We start from the raw sequence: 22,418 nt of genomic DNA on the forward strand, positions 1-22,418 counted from the left end.
GCTATCATACTTTGATAGCCCGCCCGTGTGTTTGTTTCTGATTCTGAAGATTCTGAACCAATATTTAATATTGATGCTGCAAGCTTTGTTTATCTATAGTGGGATTCATAATCTGTATATGATACACGGTTAGTTACGTTTAATGAGTATATGATCAGAATCCTCCAAAAGCTGCAAAAAGAAACCGGTAATTAATTAAAATTCAGAAATGATGTTACAACACATCATCAAAAAACAGGATGTGTGTGTGTGTGTGTGTGTGTGTGCGTAACACACGGCTGTGTTAAATCTGAGCCTCGACAACAAACGCTATAAAAAGCGGCACTGCCCACAGAACAGATATATAAATATATATAAAAGCTGTCAGATGTTTGCAGGCATAAAGGAATCTACGCAGAGTGCCAAGGGGGAGTTATGCTATCAAACACAACACAGCTAATCAAATAAATAAAGTTAACTCACTACTCCGTGTAGCTTCAGATACATTTCAAACTCTGGACATCTGCCCTCTCCGTGCTGAGTTATATCATCAAGGAATGAGTGGATATTTAAAGAAAAGGCTCATCCAGTTATTAAAGAGTGAGACTGCATCCGTCATGTCTGCAGAGTAAATGTGCAGCTTTCACCAAACGCCATTAGCTTAGGCGAGCATGAAGGTTAGAAGCAGGAAAACAGGTTCGACTGTCTGTGTCAGAGAGAAAATCGACCCATTAGCTCAAAGTCAAGTGAAGTGAAGGTGCAGCTGAAGTATGATTCCACATTAAGGAGTCTGATTCGGGACGTTCCACATCAGCTGCAGCCATCTTGCCATCTGGTTGCTTATGAAAGCTCCTCGAGAGCCTGAATCAGGTTGGATGAAAATCTTTGATCAGGGAGAGAGGCAGCAGATGCGTCTGCCAGAGCAAATAAAGCTGGAGCCTGAAGATCTGTCTGGTTCCTCGACCCTCTAAAGCTTGTTCGTCTGGAAGTCTCACGGTGAGGACGAGACACCAGGACAGGATCGGGCAACTTAACATCAGTACACTTTATTTAAAATAGTCCCCATAGTTTCTTTAGGCGTCTGTGCTTTTATGTCCATCCTTTAATTTGTGTTTTGGTTTTAGCTCATCATTCCAAACCTCTACTTTTTACGCTTACTGGACTGGAGCACAACAAGAGGAACCTCTGGTGTTGAAAAATGAAGCCAATCTTGAAGTGCATAAAACAGCAGTTTCTGAAGTGTCCACTCAAAAAGCCCTTGAGGCCTCATTAGAGCTCATTTTAACAGCAGAATTAAACATATCTATAGCTTGGTGCCATAAACGGTTTGATCTCCAGGGTCATGAACTGTGGCTCCATAACCTCAGCGGCTGCCCTGCATGCTACCTCCCTGGACTTGTGTGGACTTCTCACCTTGATCAAAGTGTAAACGCTTCTCGAGGCTTCTTCTTCTTCTTCTTCTTCTTCTTCTTGGCATTCATTCAGAGCCAATATTTCCAACATGGCGCCTGCCATCTTTGGGCTACGTAACACCTCCTCGGAAACCAATGAGTGAATCCTCTTTCACACTTCTGTTCTGCAACCCTGGAACGTAGTTTACGCCATCGCTACACTTTTGCACACACGAATGGCATGGAGGAAGCGTGAGAAGCACAGCTTATTAACACACAGCGGGAGTGCCACATATGCACATGATGTAACGCTGCACATGCTACCATCTTGGACCCAGTCTGCCTCTGTTATTACCTCAGAGGGAGGATCAGAGGCGGGTTGACTTTACCCAACTGTACGCTTTTGTGCATTGCAGACGAGGCGTCAAAGGGGCGCACATATATTGCCGTATGTAAGTGCCCTGAGACTGCATCCATGTTTCATACAGTCTGTGACCATGGACTGTATAAATCACCCATCTGTTCCTTAGCGCTGTTTTGAAGCCAATCATCGGTGGGAGCCATATTGGAAATGCTGAACTCAACCATACTTAGTGTGACGTAAAGAGGCGGGGTTTGAGCCTCCTAGCCAACAGCTATGTGTTCCTGCCTGTCAATCAAGTCAGTCATGTCCTTATTTGGGAGAAACTTGTAATCTTAATATCTTCTGAACCGTGGTGTTAGAAAAAACTTGCCCCTCGCACAATGTGCAGCAATTAGCTACTAACCCAAGCTGTCTTTTGAACCAGGCTGTAAACATGTTTATTTCTGCTGCAAAGATCGTCTTTTTTGAATGGGTGTGTATGTGGTTTCCGGTGTTTCTGCAGCCAGCCTCAAGTGGACGCTTGATGAATTGCAGTTTATAACACTTCTGCATGGGCTTCATATTTTGAGACAGCAGGTTGCCGCTTGGCTGCAACTCTGCACATGCTACCATCTTGGACCCATTCGGCATCTGTTACCACCTCAGAGGGAGGATCAGAGGCGGGTTGACTTTACCCAACTGGCATAAATATCTTGCCGCATGTAAGCGCCCTGAGACTACCTCCATGTTTCATACAGTCTATGTTTTAGGCCTGACAGCAGGACTCTTAAATCTGACTCGTTGGCACCATAAAGCTTTTTAAAAGAATCAGAACTCCTAATATCGTGTCGCTGCAGGAGGCATCATATTGACTGGACAGACTTCAGAGCGGTATCAAGTGAGTGTGATTCCTTTGTCGTCAAACGTGTTAAAGAAGAGACTGAGTGTTGGACTGCACTCTTAGGTAACCAACATATAAAAGGCATCATGCTCCGTCCTGGTTCTCCTGCCTCAGCTTGAATTTGAGCATCAACCGTCTGAAGAAGTCTCACTTTCATGCAGCTTGGTTCTCACTTCCTTGGTGCAGCTAACATCTCTGATTGCTTGACAAGGTGAGGGTTAGCAGGGTTAATAAAGCTTTAAGTTGCCTGGCTGACGGAAAGCGGTAATGATGTGACCTGAACCTGAAGCAGCTCTCCCACGAGGACGTGGAGAGATAAAGATTTATAACAGCCAGGTATGAAGCGGGGGAGATGATTATCACAGGTTGGCATTAGGCAAAATCTAATTGCTTCTATCGCTCTCTTCATCGTCGCTCACACACACACACACACACACACACATACACACACAACATTCATTATGACGATCTTTTATGTGTGAGTCATGACTTCTCTCTCAGGAACAGATTATCACTTTTCTCTCTCATAACTCTCCCTTTGTCCTGACCCAATCCGGCTGAATCCACGATGAGCAATTCTCTACAAAAAGTTTGGATTTCAGCGCTTATTACTCCGTGTTCCTTTCCTCTGCTTTATCCTCCAGGATCAGCTGATATATCCGGCTAATATCAACCTTGAAAGATAGGAAGAGATAAGAAAGAGTGCGTGACAAACAGGTCTGTCACAGCCACTTTCAGAAGGAGGATGATCACGGTGTTGTGTAGGTGGATTTTTACTCAACAGCTTCGACGTGTCAGTCTGTAAAAAGCTGTGAAGAAAACCCACCTCTGCCTGCTTTGAGGAGCTCCTCACCGAGTACTAAATCTCACTACGACTTCAAGTAGTGTTTTAGCATCTGGTGAGGGTCTACATTCAGTTTGAGAGCATCAAAAATGTGGAATCCTACTAAAAAAAAGAGGGAGTATTTTCAATTTTCTGGCATAAAATGTGGGTAAAAAGTCCAAATCCAAACACAAAGAAAGGCAGAACTAGCCATAACGTTTGGCAGCTTCATACCCAAAAATATTGGCAGTGGCTTCATAGTTCGACCCATCCTTCATCCTCTCTGCCTTCTGCTCTTTTTTGACTCAACTTTATCCAGCCCTGCAGTGAGTTCACACCTCTGATTTCACATCCACCTCTCACATCCAACTCCTTCCCTCGCTGTTCTCCTTCACAGTTCTTTTGTTTCCCTGCTCCATCGCAATCTCTGCTGCTTCCTTTATCTCACTCTTGCTCTCGCCCCTTCATCCACGTCTGTCATTCCCTCGTCTCTCTGGCACCCTTTCTCTCTCTCTCTCTCTCTCTCTCTCTCTCTCTAATCACACCTCTCTTACCTCTCAGCTTCCCCTCCTTTCGTCCTCTTCCCTCTCCTTCCTCCCCAGCTTCACCCTTTCTGTGATTACTCAGCATTATGCAAAAATATGGATTGCTCACTTCCATTTATAATCACATCTTCTGTAGGTTCCTCTCCTTTGCTCACTCTGCTTTTTGACAGGGCTGTTAGAACATTGTTACTCTCTCTCCTCCTTTGTTTTTGTGCCCTTGTCTTTTTTTATTCATCAGATCCCTCGAACAATTTGGTTCCCAGCCCCTCTTCTCCTCCCCTGTCATCGACTGTGTAGTCTCATGAGCTCTCTTTAATTTTTGTCCTTTTTCTTTCATTCCTCCAGCACCAAATTGCCGGAAACAACTTTGTACATGAGGCCTCATTACTTTCCATTTGCTTTAAACGTTCTCCACGTGTTGTTGTGAGGTTTGGACCAATCAGAGTTGAGTATTTAACACAGCCGGGTAATAATACAACATGATACCGCTGCTAAAGAGTCTGACTGCATGCAGATAAATGTCAGCTTTGCTAACATCCTCCTCTGTGGAGTCACACAATCCAGCTCTCAGGTAAATGCATCAATATTGACAAACTAGGAAGTAAAGTTAATAATTCATTCAGTATTTGTCCTCGGTTCTCCAGTTTTCTCAGTCTGACGATCATGTCCACATTTTTTGACAGACAATCTGGATGTTCTGTCTGTTCGACTCCTACAGTTTGCTGCACACTCATCTGCCATCTCCATGTTTCTTCGCTGTGAACAGAAGTTCGCCTGCTAATGGGCCTTCAAAAGTTGGAGGCAGAAACAATGCCAGAGCCAGTGCTTGTTTGTTGCAGACCGTCCTGTGCTGTGTGTGTGTTTGTTTGTTTGTTGGAAGGGTGAGGAGAAATCGAGATGGAGACAAGACTGACATTTGTTCAGCAAACAGGAAAAAATGTAAAGTTTAACGAGCAGTTTAGCTTCACATCCTGGCGGTAAATTGTGCTTTTGTTAGATCATGTAACAGACTGTGTCAAGAATTTCAATTTTCTGCAGAGCAGTTTCATTCTTCTCTGCTGCCGCCGCCGCCGCTGCCTCCAGATGCACAGAGCGGCTTGCATATCGCTCCACTCGCTTCAGATGAATGATATCTGCTTTAAAGTTCTCTGAGATGGTTGCGTTATAGAAGACTGAAGCGATCTTTTTAGTGCCACACTTTTATTTTCCAACATGTATTGGACTTCCAGATTGAATCAAATCAACTTTATTTATAGAGCACTTTACACAAAACACACACAACACAGTGGATTCAAAGTGCTGCACAGCAAACAAACTGAGGGAAACAAACAGCAAATGAAAGAAACAAATAGAGGAAGAGAGAGGAAAGCATCAAAATGGAATTCATAGTAACAGTGACGAGAATGAACCAGAAGAAGACGAGCTAAAGGACTTAACAACAAATCTAATAAGCATATTTAAGTGCATATTTTCGCTACATGCTTGGCTCTCTTGTCCTCTTTTTGTTTCTTTTATTGTGGCACATTTTCCTCTTCATGTTTCCCGTTGACAGCTGGTAGTTTAATCTCAGTGTCCCACGAGGGAGAGCTCTGACATTTTATTTCTAACAGTTTTTCCCTGCACTCCATTTACAATTTAAAGTTGCCTCTTTATCCTGTACTTGATATTCAGTCAAAGAAGAATAAAAACAAACATTGGTTTGATGCTTTTTCTCTCCAGGATGAGATCATTCTAAATCCAGTCCAGAGGTCCATTTGGTGTAAACATGCAGCCTCCAAAGTACTCCACACTACTTTTGAATCAATTTGAGATGATTTCAACTTTTAACCCGCGAGTTTAGTGTCTGTAAATTGCCTTACAGCTGAACCGCACACTCATATCAGTTCTCTCTTTATGCGTCTACATCTCTCCGCTCTGATTGGTCGGTCCCCCTTGGTGTGAGTTTCAGTGTTTTGTCTCTCGCTGTTTGTCATTCTGCTGTTTGGATCTGTGTGGAGCTGTCCAGAATGTAGTGGTGCTGAAAATCCTGAAACATTGTGCAAAGCCAACGAAGAGCCACCAGGGACAGATCTGTTATCTTGCTCAGCTTGTACTTGAATGCAGCGCTGCATCACTGATGCTCTGAAGAGGCTTCTCGTCTCTCTCAAGGGGTAATGGCGATGGTAAAAGAGCGTATACTTTATCATATGAAGAGCTGTTGTGCATTATGAGCGGCCATATAGCTGAGGGGCAGTGATGAATACGCTGCTGATGTTTTATTTTGTGGAGGATAGTGCCAGCTTTCTCACATAGCTTCAAGGGACAGAATTAGGAAAAATGCAATTTAATTTCATGCTAGGGTAAGAACTGCCATCATTTTATTTCATATTGATTGAATACCAGCTTCAACAACTTCAGTGTAATACGATTTCAAGTCTAAGGACCTTCTTAAGTACTCACCAAACACAACAATGTATGGTCCTTTTTTATCATCTCAGAGCTCATCCAGGGAGGGAGTTTGTTCTAAGAGAAGTGTTAGAATATAATCTTCATCATAAAAGTCAAGAGTTCAGCCTGCAGGGAGCATGAATGGGCTGAATACATTAAATGAAGATAAGTTCAGTTACTTTTTTGGCTGAAGATATTTCTTCAAGAGCGTTTGAAGCAGCAGAAGTGGAGAGATAATTTTGTTATGTGCTTGAAGGAGAATGAAAATCCTTGACCGAAAGGTTTGGATGTTTCTTAGTGTGAGCTTGGCGTAGAATCAAATCAGAGCTGTCAGAATACCAGGAAACTTCACTATGATTCTGGTAAAATCTAATTATATCATTACCAATTTTTACCATGGCATCAAGCTCCCAAAACTGATCACTTTTGCTGTTTTTGCTCCAGCCTGCACACTGAGACAGACCATAGACTGTATAATAAATGGACGTAGTATCCGTGACGTCACCCGTCTGTTCCTGAGTGCTGTTTTGAAGCCAATCATCGGCAGGAGCCATATTGGAAATGATGAACTCATCCAAAAGAGTGTGAAGTAGAGAGGCGGGGTTAGAGTCTCCTCGCCAACAGCTATGTGTTCCTGCCTTTCAGTCAAGTCAGTCATGTCCTTATTTGGGCAAAAACTCGTAATCTTAATATCTTCTCACCCCATACAGTGTGTGCTGATAGAGAAATGAGCTACGTAGAGCCAAGCCATTTTTTGAACCAGGCTGTAAACATTTTTATTAATGCTGCAAAGATCGTCTCCTTTGAATGAGTGTGTATGTGGCTTCCTGTGTTTCTGCAGCCAGCCTCAAGCGGACACTCAATGAACTGCAGTTTATAACACTTCCGCATAGGCTTCATATTTTGAGACCCGAGGTTGCTGCTTGACTATTAAGGAGCAGTTGAAATCAGACATAAATGTAACTTGTGCATCTTTGAGGGATGCTAAAAGGACTCCACAAACCTCAGCATTTGCCAACCTATGAATGAGGAGAGTTAGCAGTGTAGCGGCTGTGACAGAGGACGGAGCAGAGTGACACACAGCAGGCAGGAAGATGTGTGACTTCAGTTGTGAACAAACCAAATCTGGTGTTCTTGTGTAGATGCGATCTTGTGCAATTAATTCCTGCTTTGTTTGCTGTGTAGTTACCTGCTCTTATATTAGCTCTGGTGCCTGACTTCCTGTCCAGCTTCATCTGCTCTGTTGAGATTGATGCATCGTGCTCCGGCATCCAGCAAAAATAGAAGTCTTGCATATCTGATCTGTTACATTCCGACCTGCCAGATCAGAGATGCAGCCGGAACGCAATGGAGTGGATCCAGTGGAAGTTAACCCATTGACTATAACAGAAACCTATCAGATCTGATAGGTTTGGATCTGGTGGAATTTGGCCGTGAATACAACACTTGCATATTGTGATTACTCAAGCTACAGTAAAAAAAACAACAAGTTGAGTGTTTCCTGGCTACATCTTCTGCCTTTTATCGTCCTGAGGGAAGAGGAAAACTTTCTCCCTCTCTCAGCCAAACGTTGTAAATGGAACCTCCATAATTTGGCTCTCCATAGGTGTAGTGTACTTATACACTGTTCACCGTATCAGGGCCCTCTGAAGTGGTATGTGTCACAGCGGGGCTTTCGTTCAGAGCATTTTGCGCTGAAGTATAATATTTCCAGCCACAGTGCGATCGCTCAGAGTGAAATATTGGTCATTTCAGGCGGCAGACACGGAGGCCTCAATCATCCGCAGGTGATTAACGGCACAGGCAGGATGTCTGAGTGTCTGAGAGCAGGGGGGCTGGAAATTGACAGCACAAGTGGGTTCATTTATACGTAAGGTGTGAATGGTATGTCATCGTGTGGCGAGGGTTAGAAGTACTGCATGTCTGCGAGCTGTCTGTTACCATAGAGACCAGAGTTTGTGGTTTGGAGGCCAGCCAATGAGCTCACCAGTTACAAACTTTGTCTCCGTTCTGTCCCCCATCGCAGCGTCTCTCTGGGAATGATGGTGTTGCCACAGGTGCCGCCCTCTCTGTCGCCATGACGATGCCATTCAGCCCCCTGTCGAGCGACGAGGAGCAACAAAGGATGCTGGGAAACAATCGACATCTCTATCCAGGTGCAGAGGACGAGGAAGAAGAGGAGGAAGAGGAGGAGGAGGAAATGGAGGAAGAGGAGCGTGAAGAGGAGCAGGAGGAGGAGGAGAACGGCGAGCTGGAGGGCGAGGAGGACGAGGAGGAGGAGATGGTGGAGGAGGTCAGGCGAGGAGGTCTGTCCCGAGGGGGCAGAGGTGAGGGGCACAGGCAGTCAGGGAAGCTGGCCGGGCGTCCCACGGGGCGGCCTGGGAACCCTGGACACACTGCAAACCCCTATTCGTCCAACCCGGGGCCCACGCACCAACAGCCGGCCAATCACATTCAGCAGCAGCAGCAGAGGAGGCTGAAGGAGCGCAGCGCCAGCTCCGTGCCAACTGAGGACGCCCACATTGCCATGATGGTGTTTCGCATCGGCATCCCAGACATAAAGCAAACGGTCAGTGCTGTTACCACACACACACACACACACACACACACACACACAAATACACAAAATCTGCAAACAGCACTGTGAGAGAGATAAAGTCACAGACACAAAGCTGCAGTCCCTTCTCTCTGCTGCTGCACCTTCCGTCTGAGTGCCTTAGATCTTCTTTACAGTCCCAATCAATATAACCCAACCGTATTGACCCGAATATAGGACAACCCTGATTGTACAACAACCCCCACAGTCCCCCCACAGTCCCCCCAGTCCCAAACTTATTGAAGACTAAGTCTTGTTTTAATAAAGATATATATTGACAAACACACACACACACACATAAAAGAATATGTTCATGTTTTTAACACTTTTTAAATATAATCATTATAAATCCTAATAAAATTAAGTCGTCACAATTGGATGAAATAAATTGTGATCACATGTATAAAGATAAATATCATATCTTTATTTAGATCAAATACAATTAAAAGAACTTGCTGTCTATTGAAAGAATGACAGGTCTTGAAATGGGCTCACCTTTGATCTGTTTTAGAAACATATGCACATTTTAAGACAATCTTTATGTAATCATCCTCTTTGGACATCACACTCTCTGACACCGCAGGCAGCTGAATTGATAAACAGTCATCATAACTCCTCCTCAGTTGTTAGAGAAGTTAGCCTTGGATGATCACTGTGTCTCTCCATCTTTCATCCCCCTGGTGCTGTAGCACTGTGAGTGACAGCGGGCCTCAGTCCTGATGTGTAAACTCACTTTGCACATAAGCTGCGTTGTCCACTGTTGTGAGTGTGAATGAATATTGGCATCTAACTAATAAACTGTCAGATGTATTTGAAGGAAGAAGAACATCCTATGTTTGGGTCGATACAGTAATCAATAACTATGAAGGCTTTGCAAAAAGATCCGTCAACATGCATCAAACAGTGAGGTGTTGTTGTTTTTTTTTGCTGAAATGCTTCTTTGCTCTCTGGCTGAGATTAAGATTACGAGATTATGAGATCAAAGCAAGAGCTCAGTGAGATTTAAACAAAGAGGGAAACACTTTAATAATAATAATAAATAATAATAATAATAATAAATTATAAGACATATATAGCACAGTTCTAGGTTCTCAAATACGCTTTACACCAGGCATGTCCAAAGTACGTCCCGGGGGCCAATTGTGGCCCAAGGTCCATTTGATTATGGCCCCAAGCTTCCATCTTTAAATGTGTTATTTACAGCAAAGAAATGACTCACATTCTGAATCATCTGTACATTTGTAGTTTATTTCAAGAGCACAAACAAAACTAAGTCAATCCAGAAACGTCTCAAAAAGCTTCATACTGACTACTTTTATAAAGCCAAAGCTCTGGATAATCTGCAAGAATATAATAAGGAGGAAACACAAGAACCCTTAAAGTTGACAGGTTTTTCAAATGAATGTGTTTTTATCATGATGTGAAAATGTTCTTGATGAACACTAAAAGTTCAGAAGACACAAAAGAGGACACAAGACCAGATCAAAATTATGAAATTGTGCAGAAAAGGCTAAATTTGGTGCATCAAAAATGTTCAGAACTCAGGAAAGTAATTATTTGGATGTAAAAATGTTGCCTGCTGGTCAGAACAGTCTTAAAAACAACATGAAATAGAAGTGTGATGAAATCCAGATCGTGACCCTCCCATAGGAAAATAATTATTGCCCGAGCCGAATGAAAAACATTTTCCTCCTGAAGAAGACAAAGTTTGCAAATGTTTACGTGGCTTATGGAGAACTGAGGACTTCCTAGTTACTCATTTATTTAGAAAAAAAAGTAAAATAATTGTTATTAAATAGATTTCATATATAACTTTTATGATTACTAAGTCTCAGTAGGAGCCACTGGCCCTGAGGTATTCTGACAACATCAAATGTGGCCCTCCTTGAAATAAAGTTTGGACATCACTGCTTTACACGAACTGCAAAAAAAGTAAGAATTTAAACCATTTTTAAAAAGTTCCCCAATAACTGTCCAAAGTAGAGCTGTAGTCGGGCCTTAAAAGTTAGACCCGACCCGACCCGAGCCCGACACAATTCAGCCCGAACCCGTCCGAACCCGAATTACCTAGATTTTTTTAAAGCCCGAACCCGTTTACAGCCCGACTGCCCCGACGTTATTCATTACTGATCTGGCTAATTTTGCGAGTTTTGGGTAGGTCTGTTGATTCTCCACCGGCCAAAAACATGAGTTTCATCTTCCATGACAGTCGTTTTAATGTAGCGAGATACCTCGTCGTCTTCCCAGTCAGCTCGCTGTACATTTCCCACTCCGCAAAAGTCGCTCTTTTTGCCTGAGGATGAGCGCGCTCGTCTCTGGAGAGCTCTGGGTCTCAAGTCTCCACATCTCGTCGTGCACCTGCATCACCGTGCACAGCTTGCAGAAGAGCGAGGGCATGAGCATGTAGAGCCTCCCTGTCTGAGTGTGACAACATTCTAAGCTGGTTACATTTTGGCCAGAGGAATGATGCAATCTTATAGAGGTCACTTTACGCGCGAGCCAGTGCTCGTGCCGTTGACGCACGACTGCTTGCTGAGGGGAGTCCAGATTCACCTGACCGCTCATTTACCGCGCAAGCCCGAGCCTGACCCGAGCCCGTTTAAAATGATAGAAGTTATGACCGGTCGGGTCGGGTCGGGTCGGGTTCGGGTTCGGACAAATATCTTCAGCTCTAGTCCAAAGCTTCATATTCACTGAAAAGACATTATCAGTGTCAATATTTTTCATGTATTTCAAGAGAACCATTAGAAGCTTTCACCAAACCTTTCATTCAACATATAAAAAAACACGTCATTTATTTCATTATTTTGAGACTCTGCTCTGGAGAAGTCGGTCTACAGAAACATTACTTGTAGAGTGAGAGAACATCTTTCACTGTAAACATGACACAACATAAAGGCCTTTATGGCACATCTAAAAAAGTGTATGTTTACAGCATGCCTCATCGTGCCTCAGTTTGGGCCCTGGGACTCCTGAGGGTTGCTCTTCATTAGGAGGGAGCCATGTTCACAGCTCCAGCTCCTCACAACCCGTCCACAGGTATATGACAGTATGTCCTGTCAAAACCTGCGATGTTCAGTGTTTCTGAAAAACTGCAACCCTCAGAGGATTTAGTGGTGTTAGTTTTTTTTTATTTCTCTATCTTGCTGCATTGCCAACGGAAAAGCACAAACGCTCGTCAGCAAAGTGAATGATCAGAGAGGGTGAGAGAGACTTTCAAGGTGACCCAGCTCTGGAGAAAATAAGAGAGAGTGAAACAGAAACTGAGAGAGAGAGAGAGAGAAAGCAAGGGGCAGAGCCAAATTGCATACAAGAGCAATCACGATGAGAATATGTGGGCAAGAATTTGATTTTAAAAACACTTGAAGCCACAGAGGATACGGGGAAAGTCAGAGAGAGAGGAGTTGAAGTGAGGAGAAGTGGCTAAGCGAGGATGGGAGTGCTGCCGACGGCTTGATGTCACCGAAGAGCTTTTGAACGGAGCTATAAAGTATGCCATGAAAACCCTTTTCAGTGTGACGATTTAAAAAAAGGGTTATCCAGAATCACGATAGAGCGATCTGCCATTTCCTGAGTCAGTCTTACATCACACGCTTCCATCAGGAGCGTGTCTAAATCAGCGTCACATGCTTCAGATGTATCTCCCTCCTGAAAAATAAGGTAGCTGCCAGACTACAGACAACCAGGCGGGTTTCTTTTTTTTCCCGCCTTTTCTTCTCTCCGTGTGTTCACTGTTGAAGTGAATCATGAATAGTTACTGATAAATGAATTATGTAGAACAGGGAATCAGGGCTGCGAGGCACCGAGCCTGCATCCAAGAGTGTTTTTATGCAGGGCAGAAAAAAGCAGGAAGAAAAAGGGAGGTGCAGGGAAAGATATGACAGTGTGTATCTTTCGCTCATCGGCGGATTAAAGCTAAAGCAGACTGCCTTTGTGCTCAACAAAAACAAAGCCCTGTCCCTCAGACATTAGCCGTCTGTCCTCGTTCCTTCTTTTATTAAAAACTGGAGGCTCCTGTGAGGCTGTCGGCTCCATAAATCATCAGCAAGAAATTAACCGCAAATAAAATAAATGTATATGTGAGTGCCGGTTTGTATGTGTGTCCGTATTTTATATTTACCATCTCAGTGCACTATAAATGCCTCGCTCAACGCTTCTTCCTCCCTCTTACCACCGTGTGATTTATTATTGATCTGTGTATGGGTGTTTTCAACTGTGTGTGTGTGTGTTGCTTGATTCAGTGTTTTTTAAACCCAGCCATAAATAATTCACCTCCTCCTATTTATTCTAACAAAACCGGCATCAAAGTTTAATTGTGAAGGAACGGATAAATGGGTTTGCATGGGAAGAGAATGCTCTCTCAGGCTCAGGGTCAAAACCTCACAAATTGCTCGATAGTGGCGAGAGAGAGAGAGAGAGGGAGAGTCAGAAAGAGGGTGGAGATAGAAAGGATGAGTACAGTGAAGAGGAAGAGATAAAGGTAAACAGGAGGAGATCAAAGTGGATCGATGTGGAGTGAAGGTGGCTTAGAAAAACAGACACAAAGGTAGATGGAAAGAGACAGAGTTAGAGAGAGATTCAGGTGGAGGAGTGAAGCACAGAAATCAACACAGGTGGAGTGAGGCTGAAGCACAGAGACAGAGAAACATGGAGCACGCACAGGGTTCAGTTCCTGATCTGTGCTGACCTTTCAGACTGGCTTTCAGCTGTTTGATGCTGAATATAATATTAATATAAAGTTTATTTATTCAGCACTTATCAAAACAGACGTTACAAAATGCTTAAAATCATAAAAACACAACAATAATGAACAAATCAAGCAAACAATTTAAAGCAACAGCTGAGTAAAAGAGAACCTACCAAAAACAAATAAAAAAAAAAATAAAAAAAATGTATAAAACAAATAAAAAAAGGATTGAATAAGAGGAACCATTATTACAAATAAATAAGAAATAAGGCAATTATCTGCATCTCATTTTTTTATTTTATAAATAACATGACAAGACTTTCAAAAAATTCAACCAATCTTTATTTATATAGCGCCAAATCACAACAAATGTTCTCCTCAGACTCTTTCCAAACAGAGCAGGTCTAGACCGTACTCTATGTTCTATTATTAACAAAGACCCAACATCAAGACCGGATAAGATCCAGTCCCATCTTACAGACAGGACTCAGTCTGATCTCATCTTAATCCACCATGAGCAGAGCACTTTGCAGCATTTAGCAAGTTACAGTGACAAGGACAAACTTCCTTTAACAGGCAGAAACCTCCAGCAGGACCAGACTCATGTTAGACACACATCTGCTGAGACCGTGTTGGAGAGAGGGACAGAGGGAGATGAAGAGAGAGAGAGAGAGAGGTGATAGTGGGGAGACGGATAGTAGTAGTTGTAGCAGCTGGAGTCTGGCACGTCCACAGCAGCAGAGATCCAGAGGAACCTACGAGACAAGGGAGCTCAGGGACTCCAGAAAGGTCTATGGTTAGTAACTTTAATGGGACAGGACTCAGTCTGATCTCATCTTAATCCACCATGAGCAGAGCACTTTGCAGCATTTAGCAAGTTACAGTGGCAAGGACAAACTTCCTTTAACAGGCAGAAACCTCCAGCAGGACCAGACTCATGTTAGACACACATATGCTGAGACCGTGTTGGAGAGAGGGACAGAGGGAGATGAAGAGAGAGATAGATGATAGTGATGAGACGGATAGTAGTAGTTGTAGCTGTTGCCGCTGGAGTCAGGCACATCGGTAGCAGCTGGACGTCTACGGCAGAGAATAGTGAGTTGGACTAGTCTCATACATGAAATTACAACAGCTTAATAGCATTGGGCTAAAGTTACTAGCCATTTCTTCAATGGTGACTCTGTAGCGTCAGACCTCCAGGTAAATTCTGAGCCCATAGTGAACATAATGCTCCCCCATACATACAGCAATGTGCCTGGGTTGTTTATCAAGTACTTACTTGGACCAGAGAGATGAAGCAGTTTCACGAGGGTATGATTTTCTTTACCACTAAAGCTACTGGTTTGAATTGTGTTGTTAGAATATTTTAACACAACGTTGATTTTTTCCAGTAATTTCATAGAGTTCAAATATTGATAAACTACGCAGACATCCTGCATCTGATCCATCAGGTATTGAAGTTCAGAGAAGACATATCAGCACCAAAATCAACACAAGCTGAAAGTTCCTCACAGGAGCTTTAAGTTTAGCTAAAGGCAGCACTTGTCATTTTGATGTAGCTGTGATAGAGACTTTAGCCAGCATGCCCTGAAGTGTTCCCTTCTTTATCCTCTATTTGACTCCAGATGGAACCTTTATTTACCAAAAAACAAACGTCGCCCTGTTTTGAGAAAGACTTGCGACCATAAACTCATCAGGAATGAGATCCAATAAGAGTTCTCTGGACAATCACACATCAGTTCTCTCACTGAAGCACAGAAAGCACATCAAAGAAATGTATCCTGTTTAAGAAATCAGCCTGTGTGGGAGGAAAGAGTCACCCTTCTCTCTGACTCTTTTTACTTGATTTTTTGTGAGAATCAGGAAGGTGGAAGTATGATACGATGCATAATTTAAAAGACTGAATGCTAAAGGTTTAGAATCAGACTCTTTTTTTGATTGGTTTCATAACTCGCTGGTTTAAGGAAACCTTTGAATGTTGCTCTGTTTTTGCAGCTTGTTGAATCGAACCAGGGATGTAATATTTCCGAGACTATGCGACAGACATTTTTCAAAGATGCTCAGCTGTACAAACTGACAGATTAAGATAAATATTGACACATGAAAGAACTGAAATATGACCTCACAGACTTCCTGCCAAGATTCACTGACTCAGTACATACTGTGTTGTTCCCTGAGGATGAGAGCTGTAACCCAGCATCACAGTGACATTTACTCCGTCTCCCACCCTCCTCTCTACCTGACTCAACCTCTTTAGGCCATTATGCACTTTCCCTCTCTCATCTCAACCTTCCCTTTCAGAATAAAACCCTGTGATTTTCTTCCATTTTTTTTTATTCCCACCGCTTCATCTCCTGCCCTTTTGTCGTCGTCATCCTCCTCTTCCTCCCTCTCTCGCTGGTGTTGGGTAATATCCCTTTACACTCCCAGCACATTAGGTCTGTTCTACATGTCAGCTAATTCACCCTCAATAAACTCTAATTGCTTGTTAATTGTGCTGTAATGAGACGAGGGAGTGAATGTAGCACGCAAATGTTATGAATTGAGGGAGGAGGATTGCCAGTGACAGAGGAGCGCTCACATGCAATAACGCAGAACATAAACACCATCACTGGTAATTTGTGATATATTTGGCAGAATCTGAAGCTGTATAGCTCAGTGTTGGATCCCGAACTCGTTTTGTGTCGTGCATTTCTCAAATGATCCCATTCGGTGCAGTTTGATTACACATGTAGCTCAGCCAGTTTAATTCAATATGGTAATGTATGTTATGGTTCAGGTGGGACTGATGCACGTCAGGCTACATTTACCACACTGCACTGAATGATGTATCAGCATATATAATTTTTTAAACATAACATTTTTTATTACGCCCAATTAGTTTCGGCATTGAAGACTCTTAGAAGAAGGTTCCAAAAAGGAAATGGAGCACAGATAAAATTAAACCAGCTCAATAAGTATGAAAACACAAACACTCCGAGCGTTATGTGGAGGGAAAATGTAGTTTATGCACATCTGAGGGTTGGAACAGCTCAGATTTAGTAAGCAAAGATGCATGTAAGTTAATATTTCATCACTCCTGTTAACAAAGACTCTTCAATCGTCATTTATTTGAACCGGAGCTCTCCTCTGCACACAGTCATCTCTGTTATTGAAGACTTCATCCAGCCACTGAGCTGTCAAACCAAGCACACTCACAGGACTAAAGTCAGGAGTCCATGTGTCAGTGGTCTAACCTATGTCACTGACGTTGTTGTAGATCAGACTGTGAATGTGTGAAGAGCTCACTTCATACATGACAGGCAGGGTGACGTCTGAAGAGTAGGGTCAGCTCAGGACGCTGATCCAAACACGCCATCAGCTGGAAAAATCCTTGGTCTTCCACATCGTAAGAAAATGGGCCAACAAGCTAATGAATGTAAATCCAGTGATTTTTTTATGAATTGCTTTAGCCTTTTGGGTTGTCTCTAAAATGCCTCTTGAATTTCCAATTTTGTAGTGCTAATGCTAGCTGCAGCTACTGCTGCTTTGAATTCCTCAATACGTCTTTGTTTTCAGGTTCCCAAACTTTTCAGCCCAGGACCCCAAAATTAACGGTGCCAGAGACTCCTGACCCATGCTGTTACTTAGGGTGGTTAAACGTTACTTAGAACCATGGGCAAGCACTAACAGGCCAATCCAAAAACAGACATTAGAAAATGAAAGCCAGAATACCATAATTTAGTTTCATAGTTATTTAAAAAAGGTTGAAAGCAGAATGTGAGTATCTTCATGTTTAGTCTGTAGCAGCGATAGGATATACAGATTCTGATTTGCATTCATTTTAACTGATATCTTTATTTATATTTTTATAAGAATGGATAAAATATACAATTTTAGATATTCAGAAAAAAGAAAAAGAAGCTTTTGAAAGAAACACTTTTTTGGATGGGATCTTGCAACCCCCCATCAGTGCCTCGTGACCCCCCAAGGGGTCCTCCTGACCCCCACTTTGGGAACCAGTAATGTAGAGGATTTGCCATTTTAAAACTTGAGGGTTTTTATCCTTTTCTCAGGTCGCTTGTTTTCCTCTCCTGAAACAGTGAAACATCCACAGTAGTGAAGCCTTTTTCACTCTCTTGTCAGGTTGTTGCATCACTTCTCTGTATGTAATGGTGGATCACATACCACTACCTACTATATTGAAATTTGTCTGTATGTTATTAAGTAAATGAAAGCAACTTTTTATTAGATTTTGGATGCAGCTTTTTGTTCTCTGAAGCTTGTTTTGTCACTACTTTGTAAAAGTAAAGTAGTTGGAGAAAAGAGATCCAAGCTAAAGTTCTCTTGGGCCACCAGCTCCTTCAAATAATGGTGCTCCTGGGAGGATAGACGAGAGACTTTGTGTGCCCAGAGACACCGAGTAAATCAACAACGACTGCAGCCTTTTTTCCACACTGTAAATCTGTCTCTGCTTCACAGAGGTGAGGTTTAAAATCTGCAATATTTCCTTTTTATTGCATCGAGATGTCAGAAAAAAGAATACTCCAGTGCAAGTCTTCTCTGCTTTCTTTCTGCTTGTGTCTGTGCACAGATTTCGCAGATGGACACTTTTCTGCATTCATTACCCTTTTTCTACGTGCATGGCGAGATGGTTTGTGACGTGGAAAAAGCCCTCGGACAAGAGGTCAATGCTTGTTACTCCTGCCTGAAACATTTCCTTAAAGCCCTCAGAGGAAACATCTTGTGATTTCTTCCATCCCTGGCATTTACCTCCGCTCCTTTTAACTGTTTTAAACATAACTGTGTAAGCCTGCTGGGCAGATCTCTCAAAAGTCACTGTCAATCAAGATGGCACCATTGTTGGACTGACACTGACTGAGATAGAGGGAGAGATCTGCGAGTACGATCAGTCTACTACATTTGTCTGGAGGGGATTTGGGACATTGCTACATGTAGAATAAATCTGAGCTTTGGTAGTTAGTGGTTCCAGACCAGGGTGATATGTGGACAGTGATTTAGCTCTGTGACAGTTGATGTCATGTCTCATTATTCAACTGAAGGTCAAGACAATTTGTCTCACCAAAACTGTGTTAAGAACACTTAAACGACAATCAGTGCGCTCAGTGAGAACCACTTCAGGGGCTTTAAGGTCAAAGGATGACCAGAAGAGAGACACATCAAATTTTAGAAGTCTGACTAAAAAAAAACTTCAGTTAGCTTCATACAGCAGACTATGATACTTACAAGAGTGAGCTGTGTAGTGTTGGAAAATTGTAGTTGAAATATGATGGGAAAAGACACGATATGACACGACATGAATCAACACAAATCCACACTATACAATACGACACAACACGATTCTACACGACATAGCTCAAGACTGGAATTGACACTATGCAGTACTATACGACTCAACCCAAATCAACACTATGGGATACAACTCGACAAATCGTCACGGTATATGAGGTTTCTATTATAGTCAACGGGTTAACTTCCACTGGATCCACTCCGTTGCGTTCCGGCTGCATCTCTGATCCGGCAGGTTGGAATGTAACAGATCAGATATGCAAGACTTCTATTTTTGCTGGATGCCGGAGCACGACGCATCAATCTCAACAGAGCGGATGGAGCGGGACAGGAAGTCAGGCACCAGAGCAAATATAAGAGCAGGTAACTACACAGCAAACAAAGCAGGAATTAATTGCACAAGATCGCATCGACACAAGAACACCAGATTTGGTTTGTTCACAACTGAAGTCACACTTCTTCCTGCCTGCTGTGTGTCACTCTGCTCCGTCCTCTGTCACAGCCGCTACACTGCTAACTCATAGGATGGCAAATGCTGAGGTTTGTAGGGTCCTTTTGGCATCCCTCAAAGATGCACAAGTTACATTTATGTCTGATTTCAACTGCTCCTTAATAGTCAAGCAGCAACCTCGGGTCTCAAAATATGAAGCCTATGCGGAAGTGTTATAAACTGCAGTTCATTGAGCGTCCACTAGAGTCTGGCTGCAGAAACACCGGAAACCACATACACACTCATTCAAAGAAGACGATCTTTACAGCATTAATAAACATGTTTACAGCCTGGTTCAAAAAACAGCTTGGCCCTACAAAGCTAATCTAGATCGGCACAATGTGAATTTTTTTCTAACGTGACGGTTCAGAAGATATTAAGATTACGAGTTTTTGCCCAAATAAGGACATGACTGACTCCCGGTCAGGAACACATAGCTGTTGGCTAGGAGGCTCACACTACGTCACACTCTGCCTGGTTGAGTTCCACATTTCCAATATGGCTGCCTCCGTCGATTGGCTTCAAAACAGCTCTCAGGAACAGATGGGTGACGTCACGGATACTACGTCAATATTTTATACAGTCTATGGAATCTATACTATATGATGACGAGACACGAATCGACACGACAGGACAAGACACGAATTGACCCTATGAGATACGATACGACACGACTAAGTAGGAAACAACACGATACGGCATGACAAGACACAAATCTGCACTTTATGATACAATACGATACGACATGACATGACACGAATCGACACAACACAACATGATATGACACGACTAAGTACGACACAACATGAGACGGCACGAATCAACACTATACGATACAACATGATACCGTACTACACTACATGACACAACATGACCCAACTCTATAAACATAGTGCTGGCTCAAAGAGGTCCCAACAGGTTAATGTGGATACTCTGTTCCCTCTCCTGGCTCGTTCAGTGACCTCTTTATCCACTGATGACCTTTCTGGGTTCTGTCTCTTGGGGTCAGAGGTTTGCACAGCCCACAGGAAATCTTAATAAATCAGGCAGATGTATTATTTTGTAACCTAAAATTAACTTTAATTACAAAGTTGTGCCCTGCAGCATTGCAGGTGTTACATTAAATGCTGCTCTTTTCATTATTCAAAAGGCAAAAAGCAACATTTAATAGAAAAACAAGTGTTCTAGTTGGAATATTTGGGATGTCAAGGATAACTAAATCAGATTTGAATATTGTAATTTATAAAGACATACCTCAGGGATGTGTGTGTAGTGACATTGTTGAGTTGGATGTCTGACTAAGCTGTGCTTGCAGGCCTTCACTCTCTGCACTCATCTTTCTTTTTCTACTGGTGGCTAATAAAAAAAACAAACTGTATTAACTTGCTTGTGTGCTCAGCCACCGTCAGATCTGTGAGTCTCTGATATGATCCTGTCCCAGCAGGGGGTTTAAAGAAGGCACTTTTGTTCACATTGGTATTAGATTGTCAGACTCATGCTCATGCAGTCACGTTGGAATTTGCCTGCAAAGTGTATTACCAGCGTGAAACAAATGAGCTTTTTTCCGCTGTCTGACTCGAGCTGAAGTCTTGCAAACTCTGAAGTTTAGACGCTGCAGCCCCCGGAGGCACGATTTGGCCTGACAAACACTTCCATACACTTCCATACAAACCCGCACAAAAACACACACACGCACAAAAACACACACTCTCATATCTCAGCTTCTCGTTAAGAAATGTGAACTTTTCAGACTACATGACACAGTGTCCTCCGCGCTGCAGAGAGGTTGTATGTTAATGAAAGGGTGAGGCCCAGAGGTGACGGAGGGATTGAGATAATAGAGAGGGAAGTACGAGGAGGGAGTGCAGCTCGGGTGAGTGAGAGGAAGACACCAGAGACAATGGGAGAAGGAGAGAACAGGGCGAGGAGAGGATGACAGGAATGCTGAAGAGAAATTAATTTGGTCTTCGTCTGAAAAAGAAAAGGGGGTGGTTAAAAGAGAAAAGACAGTCAGATAGGGAGAGGAAGTTGACTTAAATGGCGACATGGCTGGCATGTGTAATTGTGTGTGTGAATGTGTGAGAAGTGTGTGTGTTTAGTGGGGGGTTATTTCCCTATAGAGCTAATTAAAGGCTTCTAGTCCCTGTGCTCCTGGCCTGCAGAAGAAGGCCAGAGGGACGGAGATAGAGAAACAGAGCTAGACAGGAAAAAAAAAGAGAGAGACTCTCAGCGACTGCAAAGATAAGTGACAGAGCCGTACGAGAAAGATAGAGAGAGAGGGAGAGAGAGAAGGGGGGATGTGGAGGGAGAATAAGAATAAGATGGAGAGATAAGCAGGGGAAGATGAAGAGCAGCACGGACAGAGTGAGTGGGCGTATGTGAGTGGGAAAGTGTGATCACAGCTTTAGGAGGCAAGACAGAATTTTTGGTCTGCATAATGATAAAAACCACAAGAGAGAAAGAAGCTGCGCTCACATTTCAGTGTAAAACTGAAAACCATATAAATGTTACAAGTGATAGAAAAGCTGTGACAGTCAGTGCATTTTTTATCAGAGTATCCTGGTGATGATTGGGCCGCTGCAATGCATCCTGGTTAGCTTTTATTCCTGGCACAGCAGAGGGAGAAGAATTAAGATCCTTTAGTGAAAGTAACAAAACCACAGCAGAGAAAGAGGTTCCAGTCTCTGAGGGTAAAAGTTCTTAAAGCTCCTCTGAAGCTTCTGCAGATAGAAAATATCATCCTGCTGTCTTCTAACAATCTAATGCATCACTCAATGTGAATATATGTCTTTAAAGTAAAATGCTGTGCAGTTGATCGCCTCGTCTAACATCAACAGGCTTTAAAAGTGACTCCATAGAACTGGTCAGTTTCATACCTGATGGTCTTCTTTGCTTTTGTGGGTTGTAAAGAGGAATCAGTTTTCGTTTCAGGCTGTTTCATAACCAG

General features: G+C 42.9%; 1 protein-coding gene across 1 annotated transcript in view; it reads left to right on the forward strand.

Annotated features, from left to right (window-relative positions):
• shank1 (SH3 and multiple ankyrin repeat domains 1) overlaps window positions 1–22,418 on the forward strand; it is a 106,342-nt gene that overhangs the window by 24,097 nt on the left and 59,827 nt on the right. The window contains exon 3 of the mRNA XM_034711866.1: window positions 8,436–8,978. Within this exon, the coding sequence (XP_034567757.1) occupies window positions 8,487–8,978 (492 nt within the window). The 5' untranslated portion in view covers window positions 8,436–8,486. The remainder of the gene's footprint in view (window positions 1–8,435; window positions 8,979–22,418) is intronic.

The sequence above is a fragment of the Notolabrus celidotus genome, chromosome 20, assembly GCF_009762535.1.
Source record: "Notolabrus celidotus isolate fNotCel1 chromosome 20, fNotCel1.pri, whole genome shotgun sequence".
Classification (NCBI taxonomy): domain Eukaryota; kingdom Metazoa; phylum Chordata; class Actinopteri; order Labriformes; family Labridae; genus Notolabrus; species Notolabrus celidotus.